The 16924-nt window shown below is 41.9% G+C and overlaps 1 protein-coding gene across 1 annotated transcript in view; it reads left to right on the top strand.

Moving 5' to 3' along the window:
- Positions 1–1530: 1530 nt before the first annotated feature.
- LMAN1L (lectin, mannose binding 1 like) overlaps positions 1531–16924 on the top strand; it is a 31661-nt gene continuing 16267 nt past the window's right edge. Inside the window, exons 1-7 of the mRNA XM_075275847.1 lie at positions 1531–1579; positions 1902–2111; positions 2647–2801; positions 3554–3661; positions 7957–8018; positions 11645–11744; positions 16641–16764. Of these exons, the coding sequence (XP_075131948.1) occupies positions 1531–1579; positions 1902–2111; positions 2647–2801; positions 3554–3661; positions 7957–8018; positions 11645–11744; positions 16641–16764 (808 nt within the window). The remainder of the gene's footprint in view (positions 1580–1901; positions 2112–2646; positions 2802–3553; positions 3662–7956; positions 8019–11644; positions 11745–16640; positions 16765–16924) is intronic.

The following is a 16924-nucleotide window of genomic DNA, read 5'->3' on the forward strand; positions in this document are numbered from 1 at the left end:
GGAGCATTTATTAGGAATGGATCCAGCTGAAAAGTTGTCATATTTTCCATGTAATACAATGTTTAATTATGGTATAACCTATTTGAGGTCAGATCACATTTAAGGGAGTTAAATAGATGGCTTCTGTACAATTCCATGGTAGGTAGGCTTTAGTTTAAAGATTTCTTTGCAGTCGTGCATATTTCAGAGCTTCAGATCAGTTTTCTCAGCAAGTTAAGACTTGGATCTCCAGAGGGAACTATTTGAAGTATTTTTACATGACTGTAATGTGAGCTGAATTGTTACTATACTAATGCCGACATAATGCAGTAAAATACATGAGCTTATTGAAACAATCCTATGTGATTATTGCCAGTGACGTGTGTCTTGGTATTTTCATTCAGTTTTTACCATTTTCCTGGTGAACTGAAGTGCATGGCACCTTTTACACATTGAGCCTTATGGATAGCTCCAAAAACTTAGGGAAAGTAAAATCAACCCCCAATGAGTTTTATTTTTTTTCTTTCTTTTTGCAAAGTATGAATTGACTCCAATACTGATGATCTTTTATATAGAGTTCATTTTCCTCTCTTACATTTCAACATGGGCAGCTTGAAAAACTGGGTACAAAAGACACAGAAATCAAGGAGATATTTAGGATCTAGTATCAAAGTCCAATCCTTTAGATATTTTATACTCTCTGTGCAAACCAGAGTCTTTAGGGTGCATTCACACTGAATCTACGCTCAGCTGATTCTGAACGTAAAACACGTTCAGAATGAGCACGTACAAAGCAAATCCCATTCATTTCTATGGGAGCCGGCATACGTGTGCTCCCCATTGAAATGAATGGGCTGCTCCACCCCCACCTCCCCCCCCCCCCCCCACACACACACATATCACATTGAAAGCAATAGGGAAAAAAGCAGCCCATTCATTTCAATGGGAGCGCACGTATGCAGGCTCCCATAGAAATGAATGGGATTTGCTTTGTACGCACTCATTCTGAACGTGTTTTACGTTCAGAATCAGGTGGAAAACTGGGATGTTGAGAGTGTCCCTTATCTATGATCCTTTTAGTAGAGAGTATCCAGAAAATGAAAAATCTATTTAAAGATGTTCAGAATGGGGGACCTAATATTATAAAAGCTGGTGCCCTCCCTACACTAGTCCTGTTCCAATGCATATCAGGTTCCTGGTTTCTACTTACATCCTGATATACAAGAAATACCTGTGTTTCAAAAGATATCAGAAAGTAGAGACCAGCAGGGACTTGGCCAGTGCTGGAATTGGACTGTCACTGGAATTGAAGAAATGAAACTATTTTTTAATGCTATTCTGAATGATAATTTTAAGGAACAATCCTTTTCTTTTTTCTTTTTTTTAATTGAATTTTTTTTTTTTAAAGGTTGATTGGGGTCACATCTTCAAATGGCCACGTTTTCCCCTGCAGGACAACAGTCTAGAATTTGACTTTGCAGGGCTACTATCGTCTAAAAGCAGTTCGGATTCTAATATCTTACAGAATTGTTTTGGCTGCCATTCTCCAAAATGGACTTAAAATTACAACTTTACACCAACGGATTTATCATTGACCTCTGTTAGTCCACTGTACAGCTAAACCAAAATGCAGTAAGACTCATGTAGTGCAGGTTCAGAGTATATCGTTCAGTAATGATAGTGTAAACTAAACCCAATCTTAATTTCAGTAAAAATGGGATTCATTTGAGTCTACGTATTTGCCTAGTCTGCTGTTTGTATGGAGAGGTATTTACTATATCAGTGACGGTTACGGTATAGTTTACTAGTGTGGGAATATCCAGCTGCTCCATTTCTGCTAAGTGATCTGTCTGTCCTTTACCCAATCAGCAAATGCCGGGTTTGCTTTAGTTCTGGCCCTCCTCCTTGTCCTTTCTGCCTAGTGTGGTTCTCCTTGGGTCATTGTCCACCAGTAGTCACACTTGACCTACAGATGTTTTTCCTTGGCTGGCTATTGCTTCCCTCCCTTCTTGTACCTTCTATCGTAGCCCAGGATGTCCCGGCTCACCGCAGGTTTGAGTACAAGTACAGTTTCAAAGGACCTCACATCACCCTTCCTGATGGCACTATACCCTTCTGGGAGACATATGGAGGTAATCTCATTTTACATTGTACTGCAATATAACACTATGTATACCGTTATTTATAAAGACTAGCTCCTCTAGGGCAATCTCTGTATACAGGGTAGTAGTAATAATTTTGCTGTAATAAATATTTTAAAGGCTGCAAATGAAGGTGAAATCTACCTGTGTGAAGCGGCTGCTAGTGATTTGCCTCCGCTTTGTTCCTCTGTCTCATGTATGAACCTCCCATATGTCATTATTTTAGTAAAGTCCTAGTAAATTCTATATGAATCTCCTTTATTTGTGTTACAAAGAATCACTGTACGACATTGCACTTTCTGTAACGTAAAATGAGGCCTTGTGGGCCAATGTGTATATTGTATGAGTGTGGTGGTCTGCAAAGACTCCTTCCGACAAAACAATCACTGAAACTTTTTCGGTGAATGAATGTGTTAATAACATGATGTATTATAAGGTAATATAGTCATTTTGAGCATCCTAGAACGTAGACTTCAGCTGCTGTTTCTTGCAGGTGCTTGAATAAGTATATCCTATGTTGTTGTAGATGCCATTTCTGGTCCTGATGAAGTTCGTCTTGTTTCATCTCTGAAAAATCACAAAGGCTCAATGTGGACAAATAATTCTTCTTCTTTTCCACACTGGGAAGTGGAGATGTCTATAAGGATCTCAGGCCATGGTCGAGAAGGGGCTGAAGGACTGGTAATAAAACCAAATTTGAACACTTTATAAAGGATAAGTGTCTGTGAATGGAGGTTTAGAATGATGCTGCAGATTCCTCCTTAATAAGGCGTATTGCCCTCAGTATATATACAGTACATGGCAGATACCTGATGAATAACTTTTCTTCCTGGTGGTTTAATAATTATTAATCTTTCTGTCTCTTCCATAACTGACACCAGCTCTTCATGCCCAGACTCTCTGCTGAACTTGTGATAGGCTTGTGTTGACACACCAACCAATCTTAAAAGGGGGTCTGTCAGCAGAATCCATCATATCAACTCAGATCCGCAGATAGATAGGTTATGGTCATCTGAATCAAACAATCAAATTGTGTTTCCCCTTTGTGAATCAGAGTTTCTATTGCCGAGATGTTTCTGGTTTTTTTTTAAATATGTAAATGAACAATAAGGGAACTGCGGTTTTACTTTTATTGGAGAAACTGCAACATCCTTATTGCTAATTTCCATATTAGCAATATAAGGGAGAGTTCACACTACAATCTGTGTCCGACAGCTAATGTTCGTGCAAAATCTTGTGCGGACATTAGCAGCGACATTTTGCATTGATTTAAATGGACATCGCGTGCGTTCTTTTACAGTCCGTGTCTGTCCTTAACTGTCCGTTCACAAAGATGTCCGATTTTTCAAGCGGACAGCAAAACCCGACATGTTAGGTTGGAGAACTCCCATTTTGGAATCATTTGCAATATACTGATGCAATATTTCTTTTAGGCCTTTTGGTATACCAGGGAAAAGGGAGGACTGGGTACCGTGTACGGCTCTGCGGATCTTTGGGATGGAGTAGCAATCATTTTTGACACATTTGATCATGATTCTATGGTAAGTCCAAGTTTTCTAGGTACAAACACACATATCCCCTATATTCAATGCATCTTAATTCTGTATTCAGCGCACTCCATTATAAAGAACATCTAAAAGTTAAGATAATGCTGCAATTATTTGTGCTACTCCTTGTATTTTCTCTTTCCATATTCTTAACCAGTCTTACTTCAACATTGTCTTGCTATCCGTGCAGCCTTTCTGGCTTTTGGCAGCTGGATAGTGAGTAGTCCACGCACTGTTGAAATCTATTTAGTTAGTGTACCTTATTAGCTGCTAGTTATATAGTACTAGAGGGAGGACCCGGCTTCGCACGGGTATATTACATTTTATGTTTGTGTAGTGGCCCCATAAGAATTGTCCAATTTTGCACTGGTGTATTTTGTATGTTGTTTGTGTGTATGTCCATAAGCGTCATGTGATTATGTGTATCTCATTTTGGATGTCAGTGAAAAACCTGTGATCAGTTGTTATGGATACCTGGAGTAAAGCTGTATCTAATCCTTCCCCGTGTAGTACTGTGTTTGGATGCAAGTATCCAATCCTTGTTGGTGTGGTACTGTGTGCAGATGCACATATCTAATCCTCCCCGTGTGGTATTGTGTGAAGAGGCGCGTATCTAATCCTCCAGTAAGTGAAACTGTGTGCAGACGCGCATATCTAATGACTCTGGCGTGCGGTACCGTGTGCAGATGCGCGTATCTAATACTCTGGCATGTGGTACTGTGTGCAGATGCACGTATCTAATCCTCCCCTGTGTGGTATTGTGTGAAAAGGCGCGTATCTAATCCTACGGCATGTGGAACTGTGTGTAGACGTGGGTATCTAATCCTACGGCATGTGGTACTGTGTGCAGACGTGCGTATCTAATCCTACGGAATTTGGTACTGTGTGCAGACGCGCTTATCTTATCCTCTGGTGTGTGGTACTGTGTGCAGACGCACGTATTTAATCCTCCCCCGTGTGGTACTGTGTGAAGAGGCGCGTATCTAATCCTACGGCGTGTGGAATTGTGTGAAGAGGCGTGTATCTAATCCTACGGCGTGTGGAACTGTGTGTAGACACGTGTATCTAATCCTACGGCATGTGGTACTGTGTGTAGACGCGCGTATCTAATCCTACGGCATGTGGTACTGTGTGCAGACGCGTGTATCTAATCCTAAGGCATGTGGTACTGTGTGTAGACGCACGTATCTAATCCTACGGCATGTGGTACTGTGTGCAGATGCGTGTATCTAATCCTATGGCATGTACAACTGTGTGAAGACATGTGTATCTAATCCTCCCCTGTGTGGTATTGTGTGCAGATGCGCATATCTAATCCTATGGCATGTGAACTGTGTGTAGACGTGCGTATCTAATCCTCCCCCGTGTGGTACTGTGTGTAAACACGCGTATCTAATCCTCCCGTGTGATACTGTGTGCTGAGACGCGTATCTAATTCTCTGGCTTGTGGTACTGTGTGCAGGGACACGTATCTAATCCTCCAAAGTGTGGTATTGTGTGAAGAGGCGTGTATCTAATCCTTTGGCGTGTGGAACTATGTGTAGACGCGCGTATCTAATCCTACTGCATATGGTACTGTCTGCAGACGCGTGTATCTAATCCTATGGCGTGTACAACTGTGTGCAGACGCGCGTATCTAATCCTCTGGAATGTGGAACTGTGTGTAGACGCGTGTATCTAATCCTACGGCATGTGGTACTCTTTGCAGACGCGTGTATCTAATCCTATGGCATGTACAAATGTGTGCAGATGCACGTATCTAATGCTCTGGAGTGTGGAACTGTGTGGAACTGTATCTAATCCTTCGGCATGTGGAACCGTGTGCAGACGCGTGTATCAAATCCTTCAGTGTGTGGAACTGTGTGCAGAAATGCGTATTTAATCCTCTGGTGTGTGGGACTGTGTGGAGACCCGTGTATCTAATCCTCTGGCGTGTGATACTGTGTGCTGATCTGTGTATCTAATCCTCTGGAGTGTGGAACTGTGTGTAGACGCCTGTATCTAATGCTTCGGCATGTGGAACCGTGTGCAGGCGCACGTATCTAATCCTATGGCATGTGGTACTGTGTGCAGAAGTGCGTATTTAATCCTCTGGTGTGTGGGACTGTGTGCAGACCCGTGTATCTAATCCTATGGCGTGTACAACTATGTGAAGACACGTGTATCTAATCCTCCCCTGTATGGTATTGTGTGAAGAGGCGCGTATCTAATCCTACGGCATGTGGAACTGTGTGTAGACGCGCGTATCCAATCCCCCGGCATGTGGTACTGTGTGCAGATGCGCATATCTAATCCTATGGCATGTGGTACTGTGTGTAGACGCGCGTATCTAATCCTCCCCCGTGTGGTACTGTGTGCAGACGTGCATATCTAATCCTTTGGCGTGTGGAGCTATGTGTAGACGCGCGTATCTAATCCTACTGCATGTGGTACTGTGTGCAGACGCGTGTATCTAATCCTATGGCATGTACAACTGTGTGCAGATGCGCGTATCTAATCCTCTGGAATGTGGAACTGTGTGCAGACGCGCATATCTAATCCTCTGGAATGTGGAACTGTGTGCAGACGCGTGTATCTAATCCTATGGCGTGTACAAATGTGTGCAGACGCACGTATCTAATCCTCTGGAGTGTGGAACTGTGTGTAGACGCCTGTATCTAATCCTTTGGCATGTGAAAACGTGTGCAAATGCACGTATCAAATCCTTCAGTGTGTGGAACTGTGTGCAGAAATGCGTATTTAATCCTCTGGTGTGTGGGACTGTGTGCAGACCCGTGTATCTAATCCTCTGGCATGTGATACTGTGTGCTGATCTGTGTATCTAATCCTCTGATGCGTGTATCTCAGTTTGGATATCAGTGTTGGGTTGTGCATGTAGAGTGACCGTGTGTATTGCAGTTGGAATATGAGTGAAAGACTTGCAGGTTTGTATTGGCTAAGGGGGGGGGGCACTGTATTTGGAATGCTGTATCTCAGCAACGGTACGTCCGAGCGAGTTGGAGTCTCGTCTTAAACTTTCTCGGATACCTGAAGTATCTCTGTACCAAATTTGGTGAAGATCGGTCCAGTCGTTTGGTTCGCATTAGAGTACAGACAGACAGACAGACGGACAGACAGACAGACAGACAAGAATTCATTTTTATAAGATAGGGAGATATATATACATGGTATCTAGCTTTTTACCTTGCCTTGTCTGCTAATATCTGTGTTTAAACCTGAAATATAACTGACTAGGCAGCCCCTCTGGCCCATCAGTACCTCTATAACCAGTGGCATAACTAGGAATGGCTGGGCCCCACGGCAAACATTTGACATTGAGCTCCCCCATAGTGGACCCTTCATACAGTATGATGCCCCATAATGGCTCATGTACACAGTATTATTCCCCACAGTGGCCCCTGCACACACTATTATGCCTCATAGTGGCCCCTTCACATACTATTATGCCCCATTGTGGACACCCATGAACAATTATTATACTCTGGGGTCTTTTCAGACCACAGAGTATAATGATCGGAGACCTAGGGGAGGATTCAAACATAAAAAAACACTGTTACTTACCTCCCCTTGGCTCCGGTGTGCACTCATATACTTTCGACCATCTTCAATGTTGGACTAGACGTCATGTGAGCATAAGGACACTGGCGTAGCCTGCGTGACATCACCAAAAAGGCCCAAAGCCTGCCCGAGCGCAGGAGAGGTAAGTAACACTATTTTGTAAGTTCCCTCACCTCCCTTGGCCCTCCAATCATTATACTCAGGGGTCTGAAAAGACCCCAAAGTATGTAGCAGTGTTTGTGGGGTTCACCGGGGGACGCAGCCTTACTTATCGATCCCTGCTCCTGATCAAAGCCATCTCTGCAGAAGGGGAAGAGCCAGCGACTGTGAGTCGGAGCGAGGATCGATAAGTATATAGGGCCTGTTACCTGCTGGAGTAGCTACCTATTAAAAAAAAAAAAAAAAAAAACGCATCAGGGGCCCGCCGAGCCCCCTAATGTCCCGGGCCCTGTGGCAGCCGCTACCGCTCCTACCTCCATATTTACACCACAGTCTATAACTACATTTAGCAACCACTGCTACTCATAGTCAAGCTTAGGAAGAAGGTCATTGGTTGCTACTACTGAGCCCCGGCTCCACCCTGCTTAATACTAATATCTGCTTTTGTATATTAGAATTGTAGTTCCATCCTATGGCTTTCTACTACAGTCAGGTATATCTATATAGGGGTATCTACTGTATATAGGCCTTTTGTCTGAACAAGTATTTAATATTATCTTTTTTTGTGCTAGGGAAATAATCCAGCTATAGTGATTGTGGGCAATAATGGCAAGCTTCAGTATGACCACCTGCGGTAAGTGCCGGTGTGATACACAAATGTATTTTCTGATTTTTGTAACTGAAAGTAACAAGTTGGATGTTTATCTTCACCACTGAATATTATTGAACTGAAATACTGTAACCTGAAGATGGGAACCACATTACTTACAGATATCACACTGCACAAAGCAGCAGCATTGTCACTTGGTGCCTAATCACCGTATTCAAGGTGGGCAGCTCCTTTGTAAGATAGAGGATACATAACTGTATACTGTACAGAACCGTATACACTACAGTATGTATTTACCTTCTTACAGATTTCTTTTCTTTTTACACATTTGTCACACTTAAATGTCTCAGATTATCAAACACAGAATATCAGAAAAAGAAAACCTGAGTAAATACAAAAAGTCCCATTTTCTTTAAATGGGCATCCAACAGTAGTGTGAATACACCCTAAAGGGACAGAAGATAGAGTTCTGCTGTTACCATCTGATGCATGAATAGACTTATTCTATACATACATATTCTGGACATTTTATTATGCAGAAGACTAGACTTTACAGACACATCATTTCAGATAAGGAGTGACATTGTCTTGTACTTTCCCTATATGACCTCTTCTGCATTACAGTGTGGTTTCATAGGACTGTTACATTGCTGCATTTGTGGCCTGTATTTCCGTTTCTCTTTTTTTCATTTCCAAAACAAGATTGGAAGGCTTTCAGAATGGTAACTCCCTCCGTTTGCTACGAATGATCTCAGCAGCATTGTGAACGCCATAGGTTGTGCAAGCATTTATTAGTCACAAATAAGATGAAAATAGGACACACTGCAATGTCACGTATTGTTTAAAAATAACAGCAGAGGGTGAGAACAGACGTTTCACATTTCAGCAATATTTCTTGCTTTTTGTTGCTGTTTATTTGTACATATTTGGTAGGTTCAGCTTCAAGCCCCCTCCTTACAGAGAGAAACACACGCCATATGGCTGTTCCCTCTATTCCCTCCAAGTTATAATGTCCCCACGCACATATGTGCAGAACTCGGTGCAGTGTCTTCCTTGCCTGAAATTAAGAACATCTGTTAACCCTTGGTATAAAGCATCACTGTACTCATGAAAAAAAGAGATGAGGGGGTGCAGATATTACCCATGTGGTTTTTTTTTTTCTTTTCTACTGTACTCCTGTAGGATTTTTATATTCTTACGTGATATATCGCTGACCTTCTAGTTCGCTGTATACAGATTACATATTGTGTTTGTGGTCTGTAACAAACTCATTTGCCAGCATCTGAAAAGAATTAGTGGTGTCAAGAACTAAGATCTGCTGTGCAGATAGACTTCAACTGCGTCATACCCCTTCCTGATACCTGGCCAAAGACCTAGCCGGCTTGTAGTTCACATCACACGCACAATGACATTCAGGAGCAGTATTCTTTATAGCTTCTCTCCCGTTGTAACTATATACTAATAAAAAAGTAAAAAGAGGAATCTGCCATCATTATGCAAAATATGCAAATCATTTAATGGAGATTGCACACACCAGGATCTTTATTAGGTGTGAAAGTAGGTCCATGGTATCTGCAATCTCCTTAAACAAATTTCCATGTTTTGCATAATGTTGGCAGATTCCTCTTCTTTTCTTCTTTTTTTTCTTACTTTTTTTGCCTTGCATTTTGTTGGTATAGATATACCTTGCTTGTTGTGTTGCTGTTGCCTTCCTTTTTTTATATAATAATTTAGTTTTATCATGCATGAATAGTATGTGTAAATACATATAATTTTGTTTTATATATTTTTATTTTCTTTGACTTTTCTAAATGCAGATATTGTTTTGGAATATTTGCGATATTAAAGATAAACTGAAAAGTTAGCCATCTTTAATCTCATATCAAATTATAACCCAGCATACATTTGCTTGGTAGAAAGCCACATTACTAGAGATTCAATCAATAAATTGAAGAAACCCTGGGTGTTTATTATTTTCCCCTCCTCGTATATGTGGCTCTGGGGAACGATTTGATGATCAGATATGAAACTTTGTAACTGATCTTCCAGCAGCCTGTAGGTCCCATGTTCCTGCCTTGATGCAACAAAAAATATGTCCTAAACAGAACCTGTTACCTGGTTTGAAGCCTGTAAACCAGCATCATATTCTTATACTTCTGAGGTTTCGGGGCATCAGAGATATTGATGCCGTTAGTTTCGATACCAATATCCCTGCATTGTTAGAGGGACCAGCCTCACAGCTCAGCATTATAGGAATTCACCCTCTTGACAGTACAAGACCATACAAGTAAACAATGAGGAAGGCATCTATCTCTGCCCAACTATTACCTGAGCTGTGAGACCGGCTCCTTGGACAGTGCAGGGATATTAGAATCAAAACTAATGGCACAATAGATCTGCAACCAGGGTGAATACTGGCAAAACTGACTGAAATCAGCTTTCCAGCAGTATATAACACTGGTGGTGTTATAGGACATGAAAGGTCTTCTTTAAGGAATACTGTAACTAAATGAAAAGAAAGATGGCATGTAGCCAGAGTTTCTTTTTCTTGCTAGTGAGACTGCATGCTGTGAAAGGGAAGTTAGTGCAGGTAAGAGGATATCTGACTGGCTCATAAAATATCACTATCACCACCCTAGGAATAACCTGGGAATAACAGACCAATTCCTTCATACTAGGAATAACAGAGCACTACCATCACATAGGAATAACCTGGGAATAACAGAGAGCTACCATCACACTATGTATAACAGAGCACTACCATCACATAGGAATAACCTGGTTAACCAACCTGTAGAAAATATAAACACACAAGTTATCAACATCATTTATGCCTGTATTGCATCTAATATACATCTACAGTTTTGTTTTTGATAATGATGCGTACACTTTTATATGCCTCCATCTCTCCCCAGAACAGTATATTAAACCTCCATAAATTACTAGCTTACACTAGGTTCACACTAGCACCCAGAGTCTGTTCTCAGTTTTCCGTCTTCTGCATGCAGAAGACGGAAAGCTGTCAGACCGGGTCCGGCCATGAGCGCCGGTGAGCGTTTTATGCTCTCTGCCGCGAAACCGTTTTTTTTTTTAAATCGGATACAGAGTACTGCATGTCCGACTCTGTGTCAGATTTAAAAAAAAAAAAAAACGGTTTCGCGGCAGAGAGCATAAAACGCTCACCGGTGCTCACGGCCGGACATCTATCAAACCCATTCAAATGAATGGGTATGAAAGAGTCCTGCAGGTTTCCGTCTCCTGCCTCAGTTTTGTACAGGAAACGGAAACCTGCATGAACGGAGACCGGGCGCAGATATGAACGAGCCCTTACTGCTTTGACAGAAATGGCAACATCCCAGGTACACAAACAGTTCATTTGCACATGGATTAAAGTTGGTTTTCGGAAAAGCAAGATTGCACTTTGACGCAAAAAGGTATGTTCCCCTTGACACTAAATGCTCCTACAATGGCATATAAGTAGTTTGGAGGAGAAACTGGTGATGGTGGACTCCCTTGAACAAGAGTCAAGCAAGACTTCACAATTGTTAGTTAGTAACCACAGTATTTAAAAAAAAAAAATTGTTGTATGTATCATATTATATCAAGTATCAAAGAATTTGTGTTTGTTTTTTTTTGTTTTGTTTTTTTAGGGATGGTTCAAATCAAGCACTAGGCACTTGTGTGCAACATTTCAGGAACACAATCCGCCCATTCAGGGTGAAGATAACCTATTACAAAAGAACTCTACGAGTAAGTGTCCAAGACCATACATTAATATACTACATGATGCATGTCTGTATAAGTGTACTGAATCTAGATTTAAGGTGGCTACTTACAATAGACTAGGTTTGGCTGCACATACCTAGTCTCACTAGGACCAAAGACAACATCTGCTATAAGTTTGTATGTTTCCCCATGTTTGTGTGGGTTTCCTCCGGGTACTTTGGTTTTTTCCACATGCCAAAAATATACTGATAGGCAAACAAATTGACCCTTGTGGGTGTTGGGGATGAGTACTTGTATGGCAGCCACTAACTCCTCTACTCCACAATTATACGGCAGCTGGCTGGGACGCTATATAATGAGGGCATTGTTGGCGTCGATGATCCGCCTACTCTGGTGTTTCCGCAGCTCTGAAGCTGGCCTACCGCTGAACTTGTTCCTTGCACCGTGCATGTGATTGTTCCAGCATCTCAGCAGCTCACTGGGGCGTCATATAATGAGTGTTATTGGCGTTGATGACCCGCCTGCTCCGGCATTTCAGCTGCTTTAAGAGCCGCTTGACGCCTAAGTTGCTCAATCCCCCTGAGCTCCGCTTGAGGAGATCTCTGTTGACTTCTGGCTACCTTCATAGTTCTAGTGGTTTTAGAATTTTGTGACAAACTAGATTTTCGTTTTCCCGGCATGTTTAAAATTGGCAAACTGCCAATTTGGATTAAAGCTGGTTTTCCCATCCAGTGTGTCTGCACTGCCTGGAGCAGATCAGATAATATGCAAATACTTGTTCACAATAGACTAAGTGTTATCTGTGTGTTTACACTGAAAGATAACAGACCTGGCTTTATCAGCCTTCTGCCAAGAGCAGTTTAATATAGTATGTGAACATAAATTCATAACAGTCGTGAAGCCATGTCATTTACCAGGATAAAAAGTAGCCTATGTGTTAATGCAGGTTACAAACTATCTATGTGTCAAATTTCATCCAAATCCATTCAGCCGTTTTTGCGTGAAAGAGTAACAAACATCCAAACTTTCACATAATAGTAGGATAGGATAGGAGGATAGGTGCTGTCTAGAGGGCACAGAAAGGAGCATTAAATAAGGAGCGGTCTGAGAGCTGAGAGAGTCAGCGAATAGAGCCAAATAAAATTAGCCAAAATTTCCATCATTTCCTTCAACGGTATATTGTTAAATACTATTCATATGACTCGGTTAGTCTCTATGTCCATGAAAAATGGATCAGTGAAAAACAAATAGCTTTGGGGTATATTCCATTCTTCACTGACTCACAGAGCACTGACAACTATTTGTATACATCCATGTTGCATACATTTTTCACCTGTTTTTCACTAATCCTATACACTTCAGTGACCCAAGTGAAAAACAGACATTAAATAAAAAATGAATGGCAACACGTGTCCAAATTTTTTTTTTTTCTAAAAGTTGCCATATTCTGACTCCTGTAACTATTTTATACGTCCGTGTATGGGGATGTATAGGGCGTCTTTTTTTGCGGGGCTAGGTTTACTTTTTAGTTCTACCATTTTAGCGAATTGCTATTGCTTTGATCACTTTTTATCAAAATTTTTATCAGAGGTAAAACAGTGAAAAAACGGCAGTTTGGCACTTTTGACTTTTTTTCCCGCTACAGCATTTACAGTATGGGAAAAACATAGATTTGTAGAGCAGACATTATCGGACAAAGGGATACCTAACATGTATGTGTTTCACAGTATTTAAGTACTTTTATATGTGTTCTAGGGAAAAGGGGGTGATTTCAATTTTTTTTTTAAAATTTATTTTGTTTATATTTTTTTTACTTTAAAAAAAATGTTTTTTTTATGCATTTATTAGAACCCTAGGGGATCTTTAACCCCAGGGGGTCTGATCACTAATGCAATGCATTACATTGCTAATGCACTGCAATACATTACAAAGTACCGGGGCTTCTATTGCAGCCTACATAGAGTAGCATGCAATAGAATCCATTGAATGACAGGTCGCGGAGCCTTCACAAGGCTTTCCGCTGTCATGGCAACAGGATCCCGGACTGGGACCTTGCTCCGGGTACTGGGGATCGCGGGGAAATGGTGCCTCGGCCAGCTTTGAATGAGGCGCCAGAGGGGTTAATGCCCGCGGTGCAGGCACTGACCATGGACATTAGCACTGGGTGTCTACTGTATAAAATAGTAGACACCCGGCGGCTGCCCAGTTCCTGCACACCAAAACACATATAGAATAGGGAATAGAGCCCTATATGGGACAGGTATTGACAATCCCTTTAAAGCACATGTAAGATATTTCAATGGATCAGTCATCAGTAGAGATGAGTGAGTACTATTCGAAACTTCAGTTTCGAATAGCATGCACCCATAGGAATGAATTGACATAGCCGGCAAGCAGGGGGTTAAGCGGCCGGCCGCCGGCAAAGTCTGCGTGCTTTCATTCCTATGGGTGCATACTATTCGAAACAGCCGTTTCGAATAGTACTTGCTCATCTCTACTTATCAGTGATAAATGGACAAGAATATGATATGTATTTAGTTTCATCAAACAGACACTGAATGCATTGAAAAAAGTCATGTGTGAATAGCCCCTACTTCTATTGACTTGTATGGGTCAGTGTTCTGTTCATTGATAAAACAGGAAACTCTGTTATGTGTTATGTGCACTTGGGGAACTAAGTAAGGGCCCCTTCACACGGTGTAAGCGCGCCGCTCATTTAGACCCGTACACGCGAGCGCTTCAAAACACATCCCATTCACTTCAATGGGAGCGTGCGGCTTTACGCACGCTCCCATTGAAGTGAATGGGACGTGTTTTGAAGCGCTCGCGTGTATGGGTCTAAATGAGTGGCGCGCTTACGCCGTGTGAAGGGGCCCTAATAGAATTTGCTGATTGCTTTCTAAACACAAACCATACTGCTTGACTGTTCCAGGGGAGAATATTGCTCCCATTGTCTGCCACCTAGTGGTAACTAAGTGAGATACTTACATTCTATCTCTACAGGTAAAGTATAAGGGGATATTGTCACTCCTTAGGGAGAGACCACATTGTAGGTGTGTGTCTTACAAAGCCGTTAAAGTATAGTAAAACTACAATGTTTTGTGGCTATGTCAGTAGTGTAAAGCTATGTTAGCATCTGGTCCAGGAATCCATATTCTGGGTGTCCAATGGAGAAGAGAAAATGAAGGACAAAGCACATATGCTAACATAGAGTAATAAGCTTGTAAAAAAAATTTTTGTGGACCTCAAAGCATGCAGTTATACGCCACAACTTATATTCAGTCCATTAGTTATAAAAAGCTATATATTTATAGCTAGTTGTATTACTGTAGATCTGTAACTTATTAGGCTACACTTATATTTTTCGCCGGTGTCTCAGTTAGAGACTCAGTTGCAATCTCATACTGGAATTGGTGGCTCCAGGTGTAACTGCTATCTTACGCTGGGTTCACACTAGCGCCCGGAGTCCGTTCTCAGTTTTCCGTCTTCTGTATGCAGAAGACGGAAAGCTGTCAGATCGGGTCCGGCCGTGAGCGTTTTATGCTCTCCGTTTTTTTTAAACCGGACACAGAGTACTGCATGTCCGACTCTGTGTCTGATTTAAAAAAAAATGGTTTCGCGGCGGAGAGCATAAAACGCTCACCGCCACTCATGGCCGGACATCTTTCAAACCCATTCAAATGAATGGGTATGAAAGAGTCCTGCAGGCTTCCATCTCCTGCTCAGTTTTGTGCAGGAAACGGAAACCTGCATGAACGGAGACCGGGCGCAGATGTGAACGAGCCCATAGTGGTCTGCCTATCTGTTCTCTGGATAGCCGACACTAATGTGAACTTAGCATTGTTTGCATTTTAAGAAATGAATATTCATTACAAAGTACACTCTGCACTTGACATACCAACTATTCTCTGCACATGACATACCAAGTATAAGATAAGATAATCCTGTAATAGTCCCGTCATGGGGAAAGTGTGTTACAGTAGCATGATAATACAGTAATATATTACAAGAGAAAAACACATACAAGCTCAGAATAGAAGATAAAAAAGATACTAGGAGTCATTGCAAATAAGGGGGCCTACACAGTACCCTTGGTGTCTGACAGCTAGTGTCCGCTGGTAATGTCTGTTCAAAATCTTGCGTGGACATTAGCATCGCACACTAGCTGTGTCCATGACATTTTGCATTGATTTAAATGGACATCGCGTGCGTTCTTTTACTGTCCCGTGAGTGTCCTTAAGTGTCCGTTCCCAAAGATGTCTGACTTTTCAAGCGGACAGCAAAACCCGACATGTAGGTTTTTGTTGTCCGCTTGAAAAGTCGGACATCTTTGGGAACGGACACTTAAGGACACCCACGGACAGTAAAAGAACGCACCCGATGTCCATTTAAATCAATGCAAAATGTCACGGACACAGCTAGTGTCCGATGCTAATGTCCGCGCAAGATTTTCAACAGACATTAGCAGCGGACACTAGCAGTCGGACACTGACTGAAATGTGAACGCTCCCTAAGATAGAAGAAAAACAAGGATCATTTAGTTCTCTGTGTGGAGTGATCTTCGCTTAGCCTGATGTGGATTATACAGCCAGACCGCAGTTGGGACGAAGGACCTCTGATAACACTTCTTCTCACACTTGGGGTGGAGCTGTCGGTCACTGACAGTACTACAGTAGTGCTATCATAGTGCTATCATGGTCTCATACATGGGATGAGAGTTGTTCTCCAGCATGGAGATTATCACGGACAATGTCCTTCTGTCACCCACCACCTATATTGGGTCCAGGGTGCTCCCCAGGACAGAGCTGGGGAATATACTCTACACATGACATACCAAGTATACTCTACACAGGACATACCTCTCACCGACTATTGGAAAGTTCTTATTGCTCTGTAGTAACTTGTTTGTTTTTTGTTTAGGTCGCTGTGCAGACTGGCTTCTCCCCTAGCGGTAGTGCATATGAGGTGTGTGCAGTGGTACCTAACATGGTGATCCCATCCTCTGGATATTTTGGAATTTCTGCCGCTACATCAGTGCTAGCAGGTGATTTGTGAGCCTGTGGATTATTTCTATTCTTATACCAAATTTTTGTAGGTTTTGTACTTGGATTGCACGATAAAGGATCACTTTTATAGAGAAATTGTTTTGCAAATTTAAGATGTCCACAGAAATGAGCCGGTAATAAGGCAACGTGCCATTATGG

The sequence above is a fragment of the Leptodactylus fuscus genome, chromosome 5 (assembly GCF_031893055.1).
Source record: "Leptodactylus fuscus isolate aLepFus1 chromosome 5, aLepFus1.hap2, whole genome shotgun sequence".
NCBI lineage: Eukaryota > Metazoa > Chordata > Amphibia > Anura > Leptodactylidae > Leptodactylus > Leptodactylus fuscus.